Source organism: Anabrus simplex, chromosome 1 (genome assembly GCF_040414725.1).
Source record: "Anabrus simplex isolate iqAnaSimp1 chromosome 1, ASM4041472v1, whole genome shotgun sequence".
NCBI classification, from domain to species: Eukaryota; Metazoa; Arthropoda; class Insecta; order Orthoptera; family Tettigoniidae; genus Anabrus; species Anabrus simplex.
Genome location: NC_090265.1, coordinates 623593893 through 623612266, shown reverse-complemented (window position 1 = coordinate 623612266; position 18374 = coordinate 623593893). Strand labels below are relative to the sequence as shown.

Sequence of the window (18374 nt, the reverse complement as noted above, 5' to 3'; positions counted from 1 at the left end):
GGTTCGATGGAAAGAAATTCAAGTGTGTATAGAGGAAGTGAATCTTATGGGACATGTTGCATCCCAGTGTCTTGTAAGCCCTCAACAAATCTTTCACCATATTTCTGTAATTGTCTGCTCTATAGTTTCCCAGAAAATTCACACAAACTGATTTAAAAGCAAGCTAGTCTTTTCTTTCAACAGGAATGATAGTCCTCTGGAATACAGAATCATTTAAGAGAGTGCAAATTTGTGGCCCTGTAAAGATACCTTCCTTTAGTTTTGCTTCACTCAATCTTCCCCTTAAATATCCAAATGACCGAGCGAGTTGGCCGTGTGGTTAGGGTTGCGCAGCTGTGAGCTTGCGTCAGGGAGATAGTGGGTTTGAAGTTTGAAGCCCTGAAGTTGGTTTTCTGTGGTTTCCCATTTTCACACCAGGCAAATGCTGGTGCTGTACCTTAATTAAGGCCACAGCCGCTTCCTTCCCACTCCTAGGCCTTTCATGTCCACCATCAACGCCATAAGACCTATCTGTGTTGGTGCAATGTAAAACAAAAAAATAATTGAAATACCCTTCCTGATATGTCTATCACCTTAACAAAGTTCTTTGTCAATCCCAGTTTTATATGCTACTTCCTCCTCTTCTTCCTGATACGTTTCTGTTTATGCAGGTAGTTCAGGTTTTATATACGAAGGGTGAAAATTTATTCTGGTGACATCAACAAGTGGCAAATTTTTAACATATTTTTGTCCTAATACTACACTTTCTCTTGATGACCACTCTCTAATTTCATAATGATTATGCTTATCCCAACTGTCCCACTCAGAGAAAACATTTTTTGAATCTTGGCTGCATTTCTCTTAGCTTATCTATCGCTTTTAGATCTGCACAAATTTGTCACCCGTGTTATGTATAGTTCAAAGCCTTAAGAATTTTCCATACTATCATATGTTTCTTTCATATTAACAGAATAGGCAACTGAGGGGTTTAACATTCCTTTAGAGTAATAAAACCAAGAGCTATAATAAAATGTTGCTCAGACGGAGACACTAGCGCCTTCCGCTCTCGAAGAAAGTAACAGTCCCGCTGTAGCGTGCAATACAAATATCTCAACAATGTTAGGTGATATGAAAAAAGTAATGTTATTTTCGTGATTAGCGTGTCCCAAAACATGGTAATTGATATATTTCGAGTCTGAGAGCAATTCACTGTTGTACTGCGTAATATGTTCGACATGTTTTCTTTTAAGAGGTCTGCCACTTTCTTCTGAATTTTACCACTAGAATTTTTTATTTCTGCTGATTTTTAGAGGAATACTGGATTGAGATATATGCAGTATATCTGCCAACCAGACATAACTCAAATCTGTTCCTAAAATAAGATAAAGATTATGGTTTTACACTGGTAAACAAATGACCAAACAAAAACTACAACTGAAACAAATGTATTAACAATAACCCTTACCTGTAAAATTGTAAATACGTACCTGTAAATAGAAGTGCAATAGAACCTCAATTATCAAGTGTAATGAAGCGGAGGGGAGGAACAGATAATTAGAAAAGACAGATAATCTGTTTGATGTTATTTTTATGTTCTTTTAAGAATTATCTTCCTTTCTTCTGAACTTTACCATAAAATTATGTATTTGTTTGTCTTCTTTTTCTTTTTAATTTCCATTCTAATTCTCTGGAGTAAAACAGTGTCCGAGAAACTAAGGCCGCTTTCATACGAGGCAACTAGTGGCGGCGATCGGTGGCAGCAGCCCATCGCCTGTCCTTTTATCCGAGACAACTAGTGGCGGCGATCGGTGGCAGCAGCCCATCGCCTGTACGGAAAACAGGTCTTAAACTCCCCATTTCTAAAATAGTATCTACGAGTTAGGAACTGCTTCTGCTTGCGTTGCTAATCCAAAAGAAAAAGAGAAATAAACGCAGGACAAGAGCAATGAAGGTGCATCCTCCACCACAGAGGTTGTACACAGGATTTGATGAGTCAATGCCCTTTGTATTTGTAGCTGATGAGGGATTAGATCTTTCCTGTCATATACTGCGACCATATGTGGGCACTTTTCTGAGTGTAAAGAAACGCGTCTTTTAATTGCAGACGTTCAACGGCATGCAGGTACATTGAATGTACCTTTGGAATACTTACAAACAAATGGCGTATTTTCCATAGATCAATGAATTTTGACACCACACTAGCAGAGGACATAGTGAAAATGTGTTGTGTTTTGCATAATTTTGTACGAGAGAGGGATGGTGTTCAAATCGAAGATACTTTGACAGTAGATGGATTGTTCGAAATGTACCCTGCTTCAGGACCTACATCAAGGCTCACCAGAAATTTACGAGACAAGTTTGCGACTATTTTGTCAGTGAGGAAGGTGCAGTTTCATGGCAAATGGATCGTATTTAGAGACATAAGTATTGTGTCTACAGTACTATATAGATCATAGATGGACACCACAAATACAATTGTACTTTACATGCCTTTCGTAATTTTTAATATGTCAATGGGCTCTTTTTAATAACATTAGTTAAGTAGTGATGATCGTTGATCTTTCATTCCATTGCTATCTTGTTTACCATGTAAATCTCCTGCATGATTAAAACTTTTCACTACAGTAAAAATAATTGAAGCAAATAATGAATGAAATTCTCTTTTCTGAATATACTCTGTAATTTACAGAATTGTCTTGTTAGTTTTCTTGTAACAAATTAATAAAAGGTACGTAAAATATAAGAAAAAAGCAAACTTATTTCGTTTCTCTCTGCTGGTGTGTTGTCATCAAACTTAGGGAAGAACCTCAATATAATGCTATGCCATGCATTTCTTCGTTCACTTTTCCATACTTATTGACTGAAGCGTTCCAGATCGTGGGATATTTGCCATATCTGACAATGAACGCAGTAGGCTTGTTATTCATGACTTCCTAATTTACACAAACTGGATCAAACTGGAGTGGACAGTGAGAAGTAGCGGTAACTAGTGGCATCGTGTGAAAACTCTAATTTAAAATAATGCTTTACCTTGAGTGGCGGTGACTCCAAGTTGCAGCTGCTAGTTGCGCGAGTGAGCGACTGTAGGCGACTGTTTCCCGGTCCCGCAACTGCAGTCGCAACGTATGAAAGCTCTCATTTAAAATAACACTCCACTTTAAGTTGCCACCACCGATCTCCGCCACTAGTCGCCTCGTGTAAAAGGGCCCTAAGTGTTGTCTTTCTGCTGTGTAAACAACATGAAGATTCCTGCTGACTTGTAGAGGAATACAGGATTTAGGTATAGTCTCTCCTTCCTTGCCACTATTGTCAGTATCACTCAACATAGTAGCCTCGGATGCAGGGTCTGTAACAATGTCGTCGTCACAGACAACTGCTGGATGTTGTTCTTGTTTAAAAATGATCTCTCACATATTATTGTGATTCCAACCTTATCTGTGTTGCCCCCCTCCTCACCTACGATTGGAATGTTATTTGTTTTTCCAGTTCGTAAGAAGCTATCATTCATAAAGTATGAGTAATGGAGGGCTGTTATTTAAAATAGGAGAAATATATTTATATATTTTTTTGTAAATGATGTTGAGAACATTTTTGTTTATCAACTATTAAGATAACTGTGGTAACAAAAATAAATGTTTCTGTAATCCTTGAGGAAATGTAGACTGATAGTTTTAAGTTTATAGCCATTCATTTCAAGACTGTATTATAATCTTTAGTGGCTACATTATGGCTTTGATTGTACAAAATTCAAATTATTCTTTAAAAAGAAATTGTTTTTATGTGGTTATTTTATGTAAAACAGTATATTCATGATCATTGTGTATCGACATCCTGGATGGAAAGCAATTCATAGTAGACCAAAGACAATTTTAAACATTTGTGGCATTACAGACAAGGATATATTTGTGATTATGCAATGAATGGATGCAATTAGATGTTTCAAGTATTGTAAAAACCACTATGGGATGTTGCCATGAATTATTATTGTGTGAGCGGTGTAGAAAATTATTCTATAATCACTATTTGCCAGTGCTGTGAAAACAAAAGAAACACTTAAAAAGAAGCAAGCTGAGAATGTAGCTAGCCACTGTTAGTACTACAGTGATTTCCTATAAGAAATCTATTGTGATTTTCTAGACAGAGGCCAGCAAATCACAGATGCTATTGGAATTCAAGGTGATGTTTTCCTTGACAGTGAAGTTAAATACTGTATTTACTCGCGTATTAGACCTCCCCTTTTCCCCCCATTTTTACAGCCCAAAAAAGTAATGGGGAATCCAGTTCGATAACCTCAAATTTTGTTCAGTGAGCACATGACTTCTGGGCTATAAAGAGCTATAAATTGTACATGTAAACATTCTACACTGTTCTTTAACTAACTCATGAATATATTTGAGTTATACTGGCTATTTTCGTCGGAAGGCAGTATTTATAAATGTAAGAAGACAATAAATGGTGAACACGACTTTTAGGCCTATATATAAAGTACATAAATATAGTCAGTTTTAGTTACTCATATCACGTCATTCATTTCATCTCATTAATTTCTCTGAAGATGTTGACATCAGGAAGGGCATACGCTCGTAAAAACTCGCTATGAAGATTCATCTCACTTCATACTCAACCCCGTAGATTAAAGGGATAAGGGTATCGTATTATCATATTATACAATATTGATACAAAAGAACTTAATGGTCAGTCATTTGTCTCTGTCAATTGAGCAGTAGGCCTACCACACAGTAAACCTGAGTAAACATGATCACTGCCTTCATTTGAATTATTGTCTTGCGCCGCCAACTTCCCTGCTACCGGTGTGTCGGCATTCCAAGTGACGTCATCTTCACTGCCATCTTGTCAGCCACCACTTATTCTCTTTGGTCAGCCATGCACTTCAATCGAGAGCATTCGAGGTCCCGTCTTTTTGAACCTTTTAAAAATAGTTTTGTTCCCGGCATAGTCCAAACAGTGTGAATCTATTCCCAAATGGCTTCTGGAGATGGTCTCTGATATTCGCAGTTAGTGTATGTGTAGCAGAAGCCACTCCTTCCGAATAATGCCATGCTATAGAAAGTGTGCCAAACCACCAGCTGATAACTAACGTACGTTACGAGTTGTACTTTTAAATATAATACATAGTGACTGGAAGCATTCTTTTTGAAAACTGCGGCTGTTGAAAGCCAGACCCTTATTTTTAAGTATATATCATGCTTGTTCTCTGTATTTATCACATCAGGATTTACCTAAACAGCTGTAAATGAGAAAAGAGAGACCGCATTGTGTAGGTTAGGTATGCTATAGCCGGATAGTGCCAAAAAGTCTACAACGAAAAGAATAAAAATAAATAACGGGAACGTTTGCCACATTTATGGATATCTACAGGTGTGACGGTAATATGTTTTTATTATCATAATGTTTAATTTCATATGTTTGTTGTCTCCATTTTTTATTAACACATGACGTAGTATATTTTGTTTGGCATCTCCAAAAATTGTTAAAAGTAAGTGGGGACGTGAAATTATTATTATTATTATTATTATTATTATTATTATTATTATTTGTTAGGTACATTAGCAAGTAAAACAATCGTTATGATTGGGTAGTTTTTATCATGTTTTAAACTTACTTCTCTCCAAAAAATACATGTATTGTCCTGAGTTACGAGATATTAAACGATCTCGCCGTTAAATTAATAGCAACAACCGTTAATATTTCTCAACTAAACTCGTTTCCTCATCCCAAGGTGGTGAGACTCTTTCTAGGCATGCCCCCGCAGTGGAGGGGAGTTACATGTACCATTTTTACTGTATATCAACCTTCCTGCCATTCGTAAATCTCTGGCAGTACAGTACTGGGAATCGAACACAGATTCCCGAGAACAGCAGCTAATTGTGCTAACCATTACGCTGGCGGGCATTCTTGACTACAAAACACAGACATACGTAGTACAGCCATTAAGTTCTGAGACTGACCGCTTGATGGCGCTGTGGTACACTATAGCGCATAGGTGGCACCGTGGTATGGTACCATGCCAGTTATATTGATATACGAGTTTCATTTCCGTATTGACAGCTTACACATGTACAGATAAGGTGGAAATCCTTTCTTATCTGTACACACCATGTCAGTTAGTCTCCCGTCCCTGTAAGAGACAGTTGACTGCGTGCACTGAAAGCAGACATACGGTTGTTGTAGTGACGGTGATTTGAACACGCCTGTCAGACCTTGACATGTCACAGTTTGAGCAACGGGCAAATGCCAAGTTCTGCCAGAAATTAGGCAAAACCACTGCCGAAATTTTTGAAATGATGCACCAGGCTTACGGTGAGGTCGCATAGAGTTGCAAAGTTGTGTTTAGGTGGCACCTACGTTTTGTGCAGGGACGGGACAGTTTGGAAGATGATGTGCGTACTGGTCAGCCACAAACAGTTTGAACGGAATGTAAGATCCAAGATGTTGCAACGTTGGTGCATGCTAACAGCTCCCAATCGGTAGACGATCTCTCAGCAGTTATAGGAGTCAGCCAAGGTACTTGCCACAAAATTCTGACGGATGACCTCAACATGTCTCGTGTTACCCAGCACAGTGTGCCACGAATCCTGTCGCAAGACCAACGTGATGATCGCATGACGATTTGTGGTGACCTCATCAATTGTGCTGACGATGATCTGACGTTTCTCAACCGGATAATAACTGGAGACGAAACATGGTGTTTCCTTTACGATCCGCAACTGAAATGACAATCCGCCACCTGGAAAATGCCATCATCACCATGACAGACAAAACCACGACAAGACAGGTCAAAAGGCAAGGTGATGCTGGAACTGTTTTTTGATTCAAATGGAATCGTACTCAGGAATTTCTCCCAGACGGTGCAACGGTAAACAAAACCCACTACAAGGAGATCCTTGGCCATTTACGCGATGCAATTTGCCGTACAAAGAATTGGCTGTTGCTACACGACAACGCCCCTGCACATCGCTCTGTCCTTGTCCAAGAGGAACTTGCAAGGCAACAGGTGACAGTTTTGCTCCACCCTCCATACTCATCTGATCTCGCACCATGCAATTTTTTTCTCTATCCTCGCCTGAAAGCATTCCCACATGGGTGCAGATTTCAGTCATCCGAAGAGGTCATGACGGCTACAAGAGAGGCCATACGGGACCTTCCTGCCAACTGCTTTTAGCGGTGCTTCCAGCAGCTATACGAACATTGGCAAATGTGCATAATGGCCAACGGTGACTATTTTGAGGGTGGATGTGGTTCTGTGTAGGTGTACGCCATGTAATGCGGCATCATGTGCAACATACAGAGTCTTGTGGGTGCCTATCCTCCAGGCGTCAAGTCTCAGAACTTAATGACTGTACTACGTATAGCATGACCGATGCATGCTTGCAATGCGCGGGTCAGGTAACAAAACTATTCACCTATTTGTACATCATCAGAGCTGCAGTAGGCCTATGCTATGGAGGCGGACATTTCTTAACTATGAAACACATTGCATGGGTCATACGGATGAAACTATTCACAAATTTGTGCGATGTCATCAGAGCTGCAATAAGACTTGTAACCGCTTTGAAGCGGAATCGTTGTTCTTCTCCGATGAATTACATTGGGGGATCTTGTATGCGAGAGGGGTCTAATACACAAGTAAATACGGTAATAACAAGGATAGATGTTTGCTTTAATCCTGGTATGGGTAGTTTTATGATGGGATTTGCAACATCGATTTAATGATATTTTTGTGTTTATCGGCCTGTGTCTTATTTGAGCAGTTTTGGGATATTTGGTGCTAATGCTCATAATAGTAAATGTCTTAGATATGCATCATCAGTGAGTTATTACATAGCATGGTACTGACACACATCTGCATGGCTCTATATTCCTTTTTAATATTTATATAGTGAGATCATATTATCTTTCGGCTGGGAGCTGGCTGGTGCAGCACCTTGCTCTCTAGATTTTTACTCCGTAACTTTCAGTTTATTCACATGTGTATTAAGTAAAACAGGCAAACAGTTATAATTCATTGTGTAATGAGGACTAACATATATTTTAAGAGTAGATCAAGTTCTACAACAGCTTAGTTGCCACAGTCTGTTCCATATGAAATGCCTACTTCTTGGTACAGATGACGTAGGGATTTTGTTGGAGAGCATTCAAATTTTGTCCCAGTTTCAGCCAGTTTTTCTTCTGTTAACTCTGTTTTTGCCTATGAATTCTAGCCTGTAGCGAACCAGTCTCTCTTAATTGAAGAACCAATTGTCTAATGGTATGTCTCTTTGGAACTTGAACGCCTGCCTACAGACCTCTTGACAAGGTTCGTTTTTCACGTAATACGTGTTGTACATGAAGACTTGTTATTCTAATGTGAACTTATCAGCTGCCATTTCAATGGGATAATAACAAATATACACTCTGCAGTTACACTGAAAAAACCATGCAGAAATAGAGAATAAGAAACACTGACACTAATATTTACATAATCTTTTGAAACAAACTGTGTGATAGCAGCACTTGGACTCCGAAGCGCACAGTGCAGCCTTTCAGCCATGTGCCAGTAACATGACTGGCATGACCTTCAAATCTCTGTCTCTGTCTGAAAAGGTAATCTGATTTCACTGCACAATTTGTGTCTGTTAAAATGTAGTGCATATTTGATTCTTTGTCAAACACGCAAATAAACTGTACTAATGTTGAATAAATAAAAAGGTTTCCTGCAGCTTTAGAAAAGCATTTAATATATGAAGTGTTCAGGATATTAAGGGCGAAGTCGTAAATTACAAGTTTTGAGCATCAGCTGTTCAAAGATTTGCATATATTATTATTGTCAGTTTTTGTCATTACTGATATCAAGGGCAAACTCTAATCTCAGGTTATGGACTAATGTAAGTAGAATATAGACATTGATGCAATACAATAATGTTATTGATTATATTATGACTTTATTCAGTTTTGAATTATAAAGTTAAAATATGGGTGCTGTATTATTGGTAGGTCAAAGGCTGTTTGGTGCCGGTAGTGGCAAGGATATGTAATTACTTTACAAAGGATTCTGATTGATTATATTGCTTTGGAACACTCTTGGTGATCACTTATTTGGGATTGAAAATTGTAAACTTATAAACACAAGAAAGTTACCTGCTACAACATTTCATTATCCACTGAATACTTAATCACATTCTTCTTCTTCTACCGCTTTCCCCACATCTGTGGGGTCGCACATGGGGATATGGCCCTGTCTTATGGCCGGATTGTCATTGTGTGTGCCAACCTCCTGAATTTGAGTTGCTTGACTGGAAGGGTTTGCAAGTCGATGTGCAGGGGTACGCCTACGTTTTTAAGCACCTTTTGTCACTGGTGTGCCAAATGCTGCTTACTGTCTGCTATTCAGCAGTCAGATACTACAAACGACCGGGAGCCTGGGGAGGTGGGGGGAGCAGTCTTCGAAGTCCTGTCGATGGTTCTCATGACAGAGTTTAGCTGCACATCGACCTTTCCTGTATGCGTGCAGTTCAGCCAAACAGGCGCAGTACTTGGTGACAGAGTAGACAAGACCCGTTGTCACCTTGTACAATGCTAGTTTCTGCATCCCATGATGACCCAGTGAACTTATTTTGACCAATTTGACTCTGGTTTAAATTATCTTTGCTGTATTTTCCAGGTGTTTCTGATAGGACAAGATGAGGTCTTATGTTACTTCAAGGTACTTGAGATTGGTGTTGCAAGGTACAGCACTTGCGGTAAACTGTGGAGCAATCTTCATCCCTGCTAGTTGGTTGGGCAGATGGCAGCATCATACCTCCATCTTGGACAGGTTAGGCTTCAGGCACTTCTCCATATAACACTGTCTCAGAACTTCCAGGTCCGCTGTTTGTCATCTCACATTCTTCAAAAAGTACTGCATTGGGTGTTGATAGTCAGGTGTCGTGTATAGAGGAAGTTACATCAAGTTTGTGGGAACGTCTGCTGTGTACAGGTTAGAAAGAATTAGAGACAGAACAGATCCCTGCAGGAGGCCGTTGTTAAAAATACACCGCCTTCCAATTTGATTTCTGCTGTGGACTTTAAAATAGTGGTGAGAGATTATTTCACTCAGCAGGTCAGTCAGCTTGTTACAGGGGACTGTTTGTGCAAATTTGAGCATAAGTCCTTCCTACCACACTGCAGCGTGGCACACATCCTCACAGCGTGTGCCGATCTCTCTGGCCTAAGATGGAACCTCGACCTGCAGGAGACTCAAACTTATACTAGCCGATGACATGAATACTGAGATCTCGTCATTCACTTTATGTGTGAGAGTGGATTAATCAAGGACATATAAATTTCAAGTGTTCTGTTACTCAGGGAATGCACATTCCCTTTTGATGCGTTTGTGACATTTTAGGCTTAGTAAAATAATTTTTGTCTTATTTTAAAATTCATTTTAAAATTCCTTTGTTGAATAAATAAATACATTTTTAATTTTTGTCTCCATTTAATTTGTTGAGAGAGGATGATTGCCAAGTTGTATTTCCTCTTAAAACAAAAATCACCACCAGCACAAGTCCACATACACCACACCAGTCTTGCGTTTCCTCTGGAATCCTGCCTTGATTTGGGACATCAGCATCTTCACTTCTTCGCAGCGGCCCCTTTCAGGATGGAAGTCATCCTACTCTGGGGGTTACAATGGTACAACAGAAGGTTAACTGGCCATGTTAGTCTGTATGGCACAAGAGCCAGCATAACATGGGAAAATATCAACACAGTTCATACAAGAGAGAAAACTACAACTTATGAACTCTAAATTTAAATCATTGTTGAGTGTATGTGATGTCTTGTCTGCTTGCTGGACAGGGTATGGTATTGTTGATTGCTTGCTTTGGGCGTTTTTACATTTTATTATTATTATTATTATTATTATTATTATTATTATTATTATTATTATTATTATTATTATTATTATTATTATTATTATTATTTTAAACAATCCCCCTTATACTTAACTCAATTTTTTTCTCTGTCCATTGCTTTGGAAGATAATATATCAAAACTGAAGAGCTGTGTAAATATGTATTGTTATTTTCAGATGTACTGTGTACATCTTGTGGTTATCAAATTGTTACTGTCAGCTTGATTTATTACGGTCACCTTTTGAGGTTTCCTGAGAATACTGTATCATTGTAGGAGATATTTTAATAGAAGTTAAATGTGATTTAATGCCAAGTATTCACTATTGTTCTATTGTTAAACTCTTAGTTTGTGGGTTTTTCCTTGGACATAAAAGATTTACGACCATAATTTGTGGTGTGGGTTCACTGTGGTCACACACTGAAATATCTCATAAACTACTAGTAAATAGTGCATATTTAGATAGGATGTGTAAGGTCAAAAATAACTTAAATATCTAAACAGAATGATTATAAAAACCTCCATTCTAAAGTAAATTCTCACATTTACATTTAAAGCATACTATAAACCAATTACCCTAATTTTTATAATATACAGTATTTCCAGCACAAATTAAACAAACCATATAGTACTGGTTTGAAAAATGAAAGATATGCTCTTTTCATTTCAAATTTAAGCCAGTAAACTTCAAATAAAAACATGGTTTACTTTGCATCTGGTTGACTGGTTAGAGAAGTGCTTCTAGAATGTCTTTCACAATGACAACGGAAATATCTACTTCTTTTGGCCATACTTATGACATTTTCGGAGGAATATGACCGTCATTTCATCTCCTTTAGCAGTACTGCCATCGTCTTCTCACTTTACGTAAGTTTTCTTTGTGAAAATTTCAACCAAAACACAGTCACTCACAGCTGGTTTCCTTTTAGATTTACTGACGCTATCTTCTTATGCCATAATTTGTGCTTCCATCTCTTATGAAATCTCATCATCACTTTCAGCAAAGTAATTTTCAGAGTTAAAAGAATTTTCTCTGGTGCATCTTTTCTGTTTCTTAGTTGTTATTTAACCACTTGAACCTGCTTGAGGCTGAACTTGAAATGATCCATAAGCACACTTTTTCCTACATGCAGCCCCTCTTTTTAGGTTGACCATTTCTTTCAGTAGCACATTTCTTTTAGGAATCTTTAAACTGACTCAGCAATATCACTAGCATCAGACTTTTACTGACAGTTTTTTCCTGGGAGTGTTTTTTTCTTCTTTTTTTTTTCTGGGAGTTAAGCAGATCATTGTTTTCAGTGGAAACATTTTGATCCTGTTTGCACCTTTCAGCAGTTGGCACAACCTTTGTATAAAGTGAATTTAACAAACCTGGAAACTGAGCCCGTGGCATACCTTTTTTTCACTGTTGCCATTTTTAAACATTTTACTAGTAATGCTTTAGAGGCCCCAGAAAGACTACATTCAAAAGCTGGCACATATGAGTGGAGTTAGTTAGCATACAAGCTCTTACAATGTATTTTGTTACTCTTTAATACTTGCGGTGAGAAATGAGAGAAAAGATCGTCTCCAACACTAACTTTTGGCCGTTTTTCACCTGCTATACATCATCATTTATTCGCTCCAGCAAGCTGGATGCGGTTGTGTACGAGCCTCCTCCAGTTTGTCCTATCCATCCACAGATGCTGCTCATATATGCAACGTCAGTTCATATCTCTAATTTCAAGGTCCTTCAATATCTGTTTCTCCCAAACATTGCGAGGTCTTCCTCATGGTCTCTTCCCAGGAACATTGTGGTCAAAGTAGGTTTGAGGAGTCCTGTGAGGGTCCATACTTTTCATATGACCAACCATTGCAATCCCTTCACTTCTAGAGTTTCCAACTAGCTTCTTTCCAATCCAAGCGATTGCCGGATATCTACGTTCCTTACTTTATCCTTTTTTGTTTTTTGTAGACGAGAATGGAGGAACTTCATTTCTGTTGCCTGAAGACAACTTTTTGTTGGTTCAGTAAGTGTTGCTGCTTCCAGGCCGTACATAAGAGGGGATAACATAAGAGAACCATTTTTCAAAGTTTTTTTGGACTATGATGCATGACAAAGGTATATTGGATGCTGTGGCAGCAAACATGACACTTGTAGATTACTTTAATTGTTCATCTTTTTCTCAAAATGTTTCATCCTCCTCTTTGCTTAACATTTTGCTCTTTCTGAAAGGTTTGTTTCACCAAAATTAATTAATTGTGTTTCAGGAGGTATGCTGTCCGACTCATTGGCTGAATGGTCAGTGTTGAGGCCTTCGGTTCAGAGGGTCTCAGGCTTGATTTCCGGCTGGGTCGGGGATTTTAATCGCATCTGATTAATTCGTCTGGCCCGGGAACTGGGTGTTCGTGTTTGTCTCAACACTTTCCTCTTCATATTCAGACAGCACACTACACTACCAACCACCACAGAAACATGCAGTAGTAATTACATCCCTCCATATAGGGTTGGCGTCAGGAAGGTCATCCGGGAGTAAAACCCAGCTAAATCCACATGTGTAACACAGTTTGCACCTGCAACCCCACAGATGTGGGAAAAGCAGAGGAGGAGGAAGAAGTAGAAGAATGAGAAGAATAAGAATAATTTCAGGAAGTATGCTCTGAATATCACCTGTCTGTCTGTTAGGTCATCAGCCCCGAGGCTGGTTTGATCCTCAAATAGCACTACCAAAGGCTATGCAGTTATAGGTAAACCACAGAAACCAAAGGCGTACTAGGCAAGATGAGGAGTGAGGTAGTTTGCCATTGCTTTCCTCACTGGGCCAGAAAGTGTTATTGCATCATGATTAACCCAATGAGCAACACCTTTCATAACACTCAAGACACACTGGTTGTGCTCTAATGTCATTACTCAGAACCACCCATACCCCAGCAGCTTCCATATTGTCACAGCCATGGATGAGGCTGGGATTTAGGTGGAAGCACACTTTCCTCTGGCCTGCGCCATGAGGTGGATGCAAAAGTACTGTATCCATCAAGAAATGACAGCAGGCAGGAATATCACCTACCTGCTCAAATTATTAATACTATCTGGGCCAACTTGGCAATCTGGTTCGCTGTGGAAATACTACTAGAACTAGTTTTCTCTTGATTGTTCTTGATGAAACTAGATGTGCAACACTATTTCTTGATCCTGTCTTTGTGAATAGTCTCGTGCGGATAAACGGAGCTCAAAGGTTGTAACAAGGGAAACTGTAGTCATTATTTGAATGACGTAAGCACACAACCATGTCACTTTGTCTCTGCTCAACTCAACTCTGTCTGCATACATGATTTATTTGTATTGGTGAATTCCTTCCAATATATTGGGCACTTTCTTTACGAAGCATCCTGTATAACAGCAGCCTGCCGTTTGCTGCAATAAGTAATGCATATAGGAATAATCTTTTAGTTTTTTAGTCTGTCAAACATATGATACAAATTTATAAAATTATTGAATATACTTGAAAAAACAAAAATCCCCAACCAACAGTTCCATCTTAAGAAAAAAAATTTAGTTAGGGTAGGGAACGAGGGTGCCTTGTGTAATTTCTCACCATTTTGTGAAGGAAGCATGAAACAAATAGTCTCAGACAATATAACACTTCAACAATAGCGATGTGACGCCCTCTAAGAAGGCAGTTACAGTGAGCTGATATTATGACTAATAACACCAGAAAGCTAGTGGACTGCAGCCTGTTTCATGAATTTGTGATTGATAGGTACAAAACCATTTCTTATGATGTTATTACTTCATATGGAAGGAAAAGTTTGCAACACATCCAGCTGATAAGTAAAAAAGGACACATTTATAGCATGTATGAACAGTTTAGCCAAATTATGTTTTTAAAGATTTTATTATTTAGTATATGGCTTTTAGTGCCAGGACATATTTGACTTTCCTGGTGTTGGTCTTTTTATTTGACATCCGTGGGCGACCTGCACATCTGGGTGTGAGATTATTATGATAATGAGGTAGGAAGAGGGTGATATTCGGTGTTGGTCCATAGCCTGCTCCTGTTAAATAACTGCAAGGGGTCAGTTCAAGGCTTAACGTCACCTTTCCACAGACGAATCTCTGTTAACAGCATCATGTCCTCACTCCATATGAACACTGCAGAGAGGATTGGAATTGAATGCAGGCTTTAGGCATGTTATCTAATGATTATAAATTATATACCACTGCCTCTCCTACCCTCCTGGCCATTATTCTGATGTTGAATTTTTTTTCCACAAATGGGATTCAAAGCAGTTAATCATGGTGTCTGATCATGAAAGGCTTGATGCTTTAATGATTATAGCCACCAGGTGGGCTTTTTCAAAGATAGACATATATATCTTGCAACAAATAAATGCACCAAACATTAATTTTGGACTATGTTCACTAGGTTACCACCTGTAGAAAGACAAACTGATGAGAAATAAAAACATTTAGATTGTTAAACTATTATTGTTTTATACCTGTCTTCTTTATATTTTTCTAGATTTAACCATAGTCCTTTCTGTAACTGTTGTAAACCTGGTTGATGATTACAGTAATATGAAAATAGCTTTCTTGCGGGGTGTATATGAATTAAGTGCAAATATTCTTTTATTGTCCATATAGATACAAAATTATGGGTACATATTACTAAAATGTGTTTTCACTGTAATATTTGGTCTTTATGTTTTAACAGCTTTTACTTGTCACTTCAGGTCTACTTAATGATGCTGAAAAGTTCTTTCTATCATAACATTTGTCTCTAGTAGATATGGTCCAAACTGAACAGCCTTAATAGTGTTTTTCAAGTGTGTATGGTGGTCTAAATTCAGCCCTTGTATCAGGCAATAGCATTTCCTCTATGGATCATTATTCTCCTAGCTTTGTAGTTTACAGAAGATGTCTTGCTTATATTTTCAGTCTGCTCTACCACTGTTTGAGTTTTCTGCAGAAAATGTTATTGACTTGTCCATTATATCATATCCATACCTTATCCAGATTCCATAAAATCAGCTTCATGGTCCGTATCGCACTTCAATAGATTCACAACTAAGTGTTTATTTATTTTCCACCTAGTCGATCCAATTTAATGGTTAAAAGTGGTACGTGTTTCATATATTATCAACATCTTCAGCCACATAACACTGTTTAGAGAAAAATACTGTATATAAATTGACAAAGTAATGCTTTAGAGGAAGTGTCTCACATGTTCTGTGAGTGATTATGTATATTTAATTTTGCCCAACGCAAAAAATAAAGTATTGATTAGGTGGTTCTTTAATTATACTTGTTGACTAAATGAATTTGTCGAGAATTTAGTTGTCTAATATTTTGAATTTCATGCCTCTCTTTGGTTCATAGTAACTTACAAGAAGTGGAATCAATGTTAATTAATTTGTGATTAAGAGCTTTCATCAGTACAGAAAAACTTCACTTTAACCAGTTCATTATCCGTAAGTGTTAAGAAATAGGTAGACGAAATATTTACGCAGTAAGTTTCACAGTATTTATGTAATGGAATGGGAACAAACGTGAGTACAATTTTGATTTATAGAATATTAATGTTGAGTGTTGGCGTTGTTCGAAGAATTGCTAGATGCTGTAATTGGTTTAGACATTGTGACTTGTTCACAAGGAGGGGGATCAGTTTCTTCACTCACAGAACACACTTGTCTTGAGTACAGCCACTTTAGGGTGCTGTAGCAATGATTAGAAGTAAACATGGTTTGGCAGAAGACTGAAGGAGAAAATTCATCACAAAGAGAGCTTACTGTAGTCTTGATCAACTGCATTGTTCATCAAGAAAGTATTTATTACATCATTATATATTGTATATTAAAATTATAATTAAGGTGCTGTAAACTACCATAATGTGAATTTTGCTATTAAAAAGTGCTTTAAATATATGTTGAACAAGGCTTGTTATGCCATTAGCTTGCATTTCATATTCCCTTCCTCTGGCATTTGCCACCTTCTGCTTTTCTTGAGAGCTTGGGACCAAACCATCACATCAGCAAGTAAACCATGACATTAAAGTGATACACTTGTCTTTTTACATGTGCAGACATTTTATAACATTGTTGTAAATGTTCAGGCATTTCTGTGAAGTGCTTTTAAGCTATTTTGTATTTTTTAAATAAGAAACTTCCCTTTAATGGCAGATATTAAAAAAAATTAATGCAGATTGTTATCATGTGCAGGGGTGTGATAATTTGAGGCAAATTAAGCTGTGAGAACATTTCTTGTCTAGTGTGTATATATATATATATATATATATATATATATACTAAATTGTAACACTTTAGTCATCTTGTTGAAATAAATTAATAGCTTAATATAAGTTATCTTTTCTTTTAGTTCTATGGTAAAACTCTCAGATAGTGGATGTCTGTGGTAACTTGCTCATGAAAAATTAATAACATTCATACCTGAATACAGAGCTCGACATGGAGAAGATAAGTGTTGCCAGCTTGATTTTACTGTAAACAGTATGTATTGCAATTTTTTTTACTTTTATAGTGCTAATGCTATATTTTTAAGGTATGTTGTCGGCTTTATTACCAGTCCATCTTTTTGGAAGCATGGCCATAAATTTATGAATAAGTTGTAAAAATTCAGCTAATTTTTCGGTATACTGTATATGCCACGTGAAGTGAGAGAGGTTTCTGTTGGGTGTGTTTTCATTTTCATGCACCGGCACCCACTGTATGTGAGTTTTACCGTATTCACTGTCAGTCTCAGTTGATGTTTAATAAAAAAAAACTTACTGACTAGTGTGATAGCCAAATGGATTTCTTACTTTTGTACTTCACATTCCAGGATTTATGAAAGTAATAAAATGACTGATTAAGTTACATTGATGTTAAAGATCTATGAAACACATTTTTCTCTTTATTTGGAGAGTGATAGTTCATTTACTTTATTTATTGAATTCTCAGCAGCTTTTACAAAGGGTGGAATATAATGTTCTGATAATTATATGAATATATCAGAAGAATAACCCATTAAAGAATTTCCTTTTTTCCTTTGCTTACAAAAAACGTCTTCCTTTCTTCATAGAATGTGCAGAGAAATATGAGAAGGTGCCTATGATATACTTCTCTAGCAGCATAAAAATGAACTATAACAGCCTGCTATGACGTATTGCTCCAAAACACTGCTGATTTTTCATAGTTTCAGGCCCTTATTATGCACTCTTAATGTTGGAAATTTTCGGAATGGTTTCTTAGCTATTATCACCGAAAAGGAACCTCTGTGTCAAATTTCTCTCTCATCGGTCCGAGTGGTAATTCTTTTTTCTAGTTGCTTTACGTCGCACTGACACAGATAGGTTTTATGGCGACGATAGAGTGGTAACTGAGCTTTTGTGGTGAGTGAGTGGTATTTCACGTTTATATAGGGTGATTTGCCTAAAATTTGCACCACAAATATTTCTGAAATGGAAGGTGCTATTGATGTGTTGTTTTCTTAGGAATAAAGGGATCATAATGGTAGCCCATACACAGGT

The 18374-nt window shown here is 37.7% G+C and overlaps 1 protein-coding gene across 3 annotated transcripts in view; it reads left to right on the top strand.

Annotated features, from left to right (window-relative positions):
- Positions 1-15335, top strand: part of LOC136857208 (uncharacterized) — a 64055-nt gene extending 48720 nt beyond the window's left edge. For 2 of the 3 annotated variants that reach the window (XM_067135672.2, XM_067135673.2), the window contains exon 5: positions 9641-10357. In XM_067135672.2, coding sequence (XP_066991773.2) covers positions 9641-9663 — 23 coding nt within the window. In that variant the 3' untranslated portion in view covers positions 9664-10357. Of the gene's footprint in view, positions 1-9640; positions 10358-13119 lie in introns of those variants that run through there. The other variant, XM_067135675.2, reaches the window with a different exon arrangement.
- The last annotated feature ends 3039 nt before the right edge of the window (positions 15336-18374 follow it).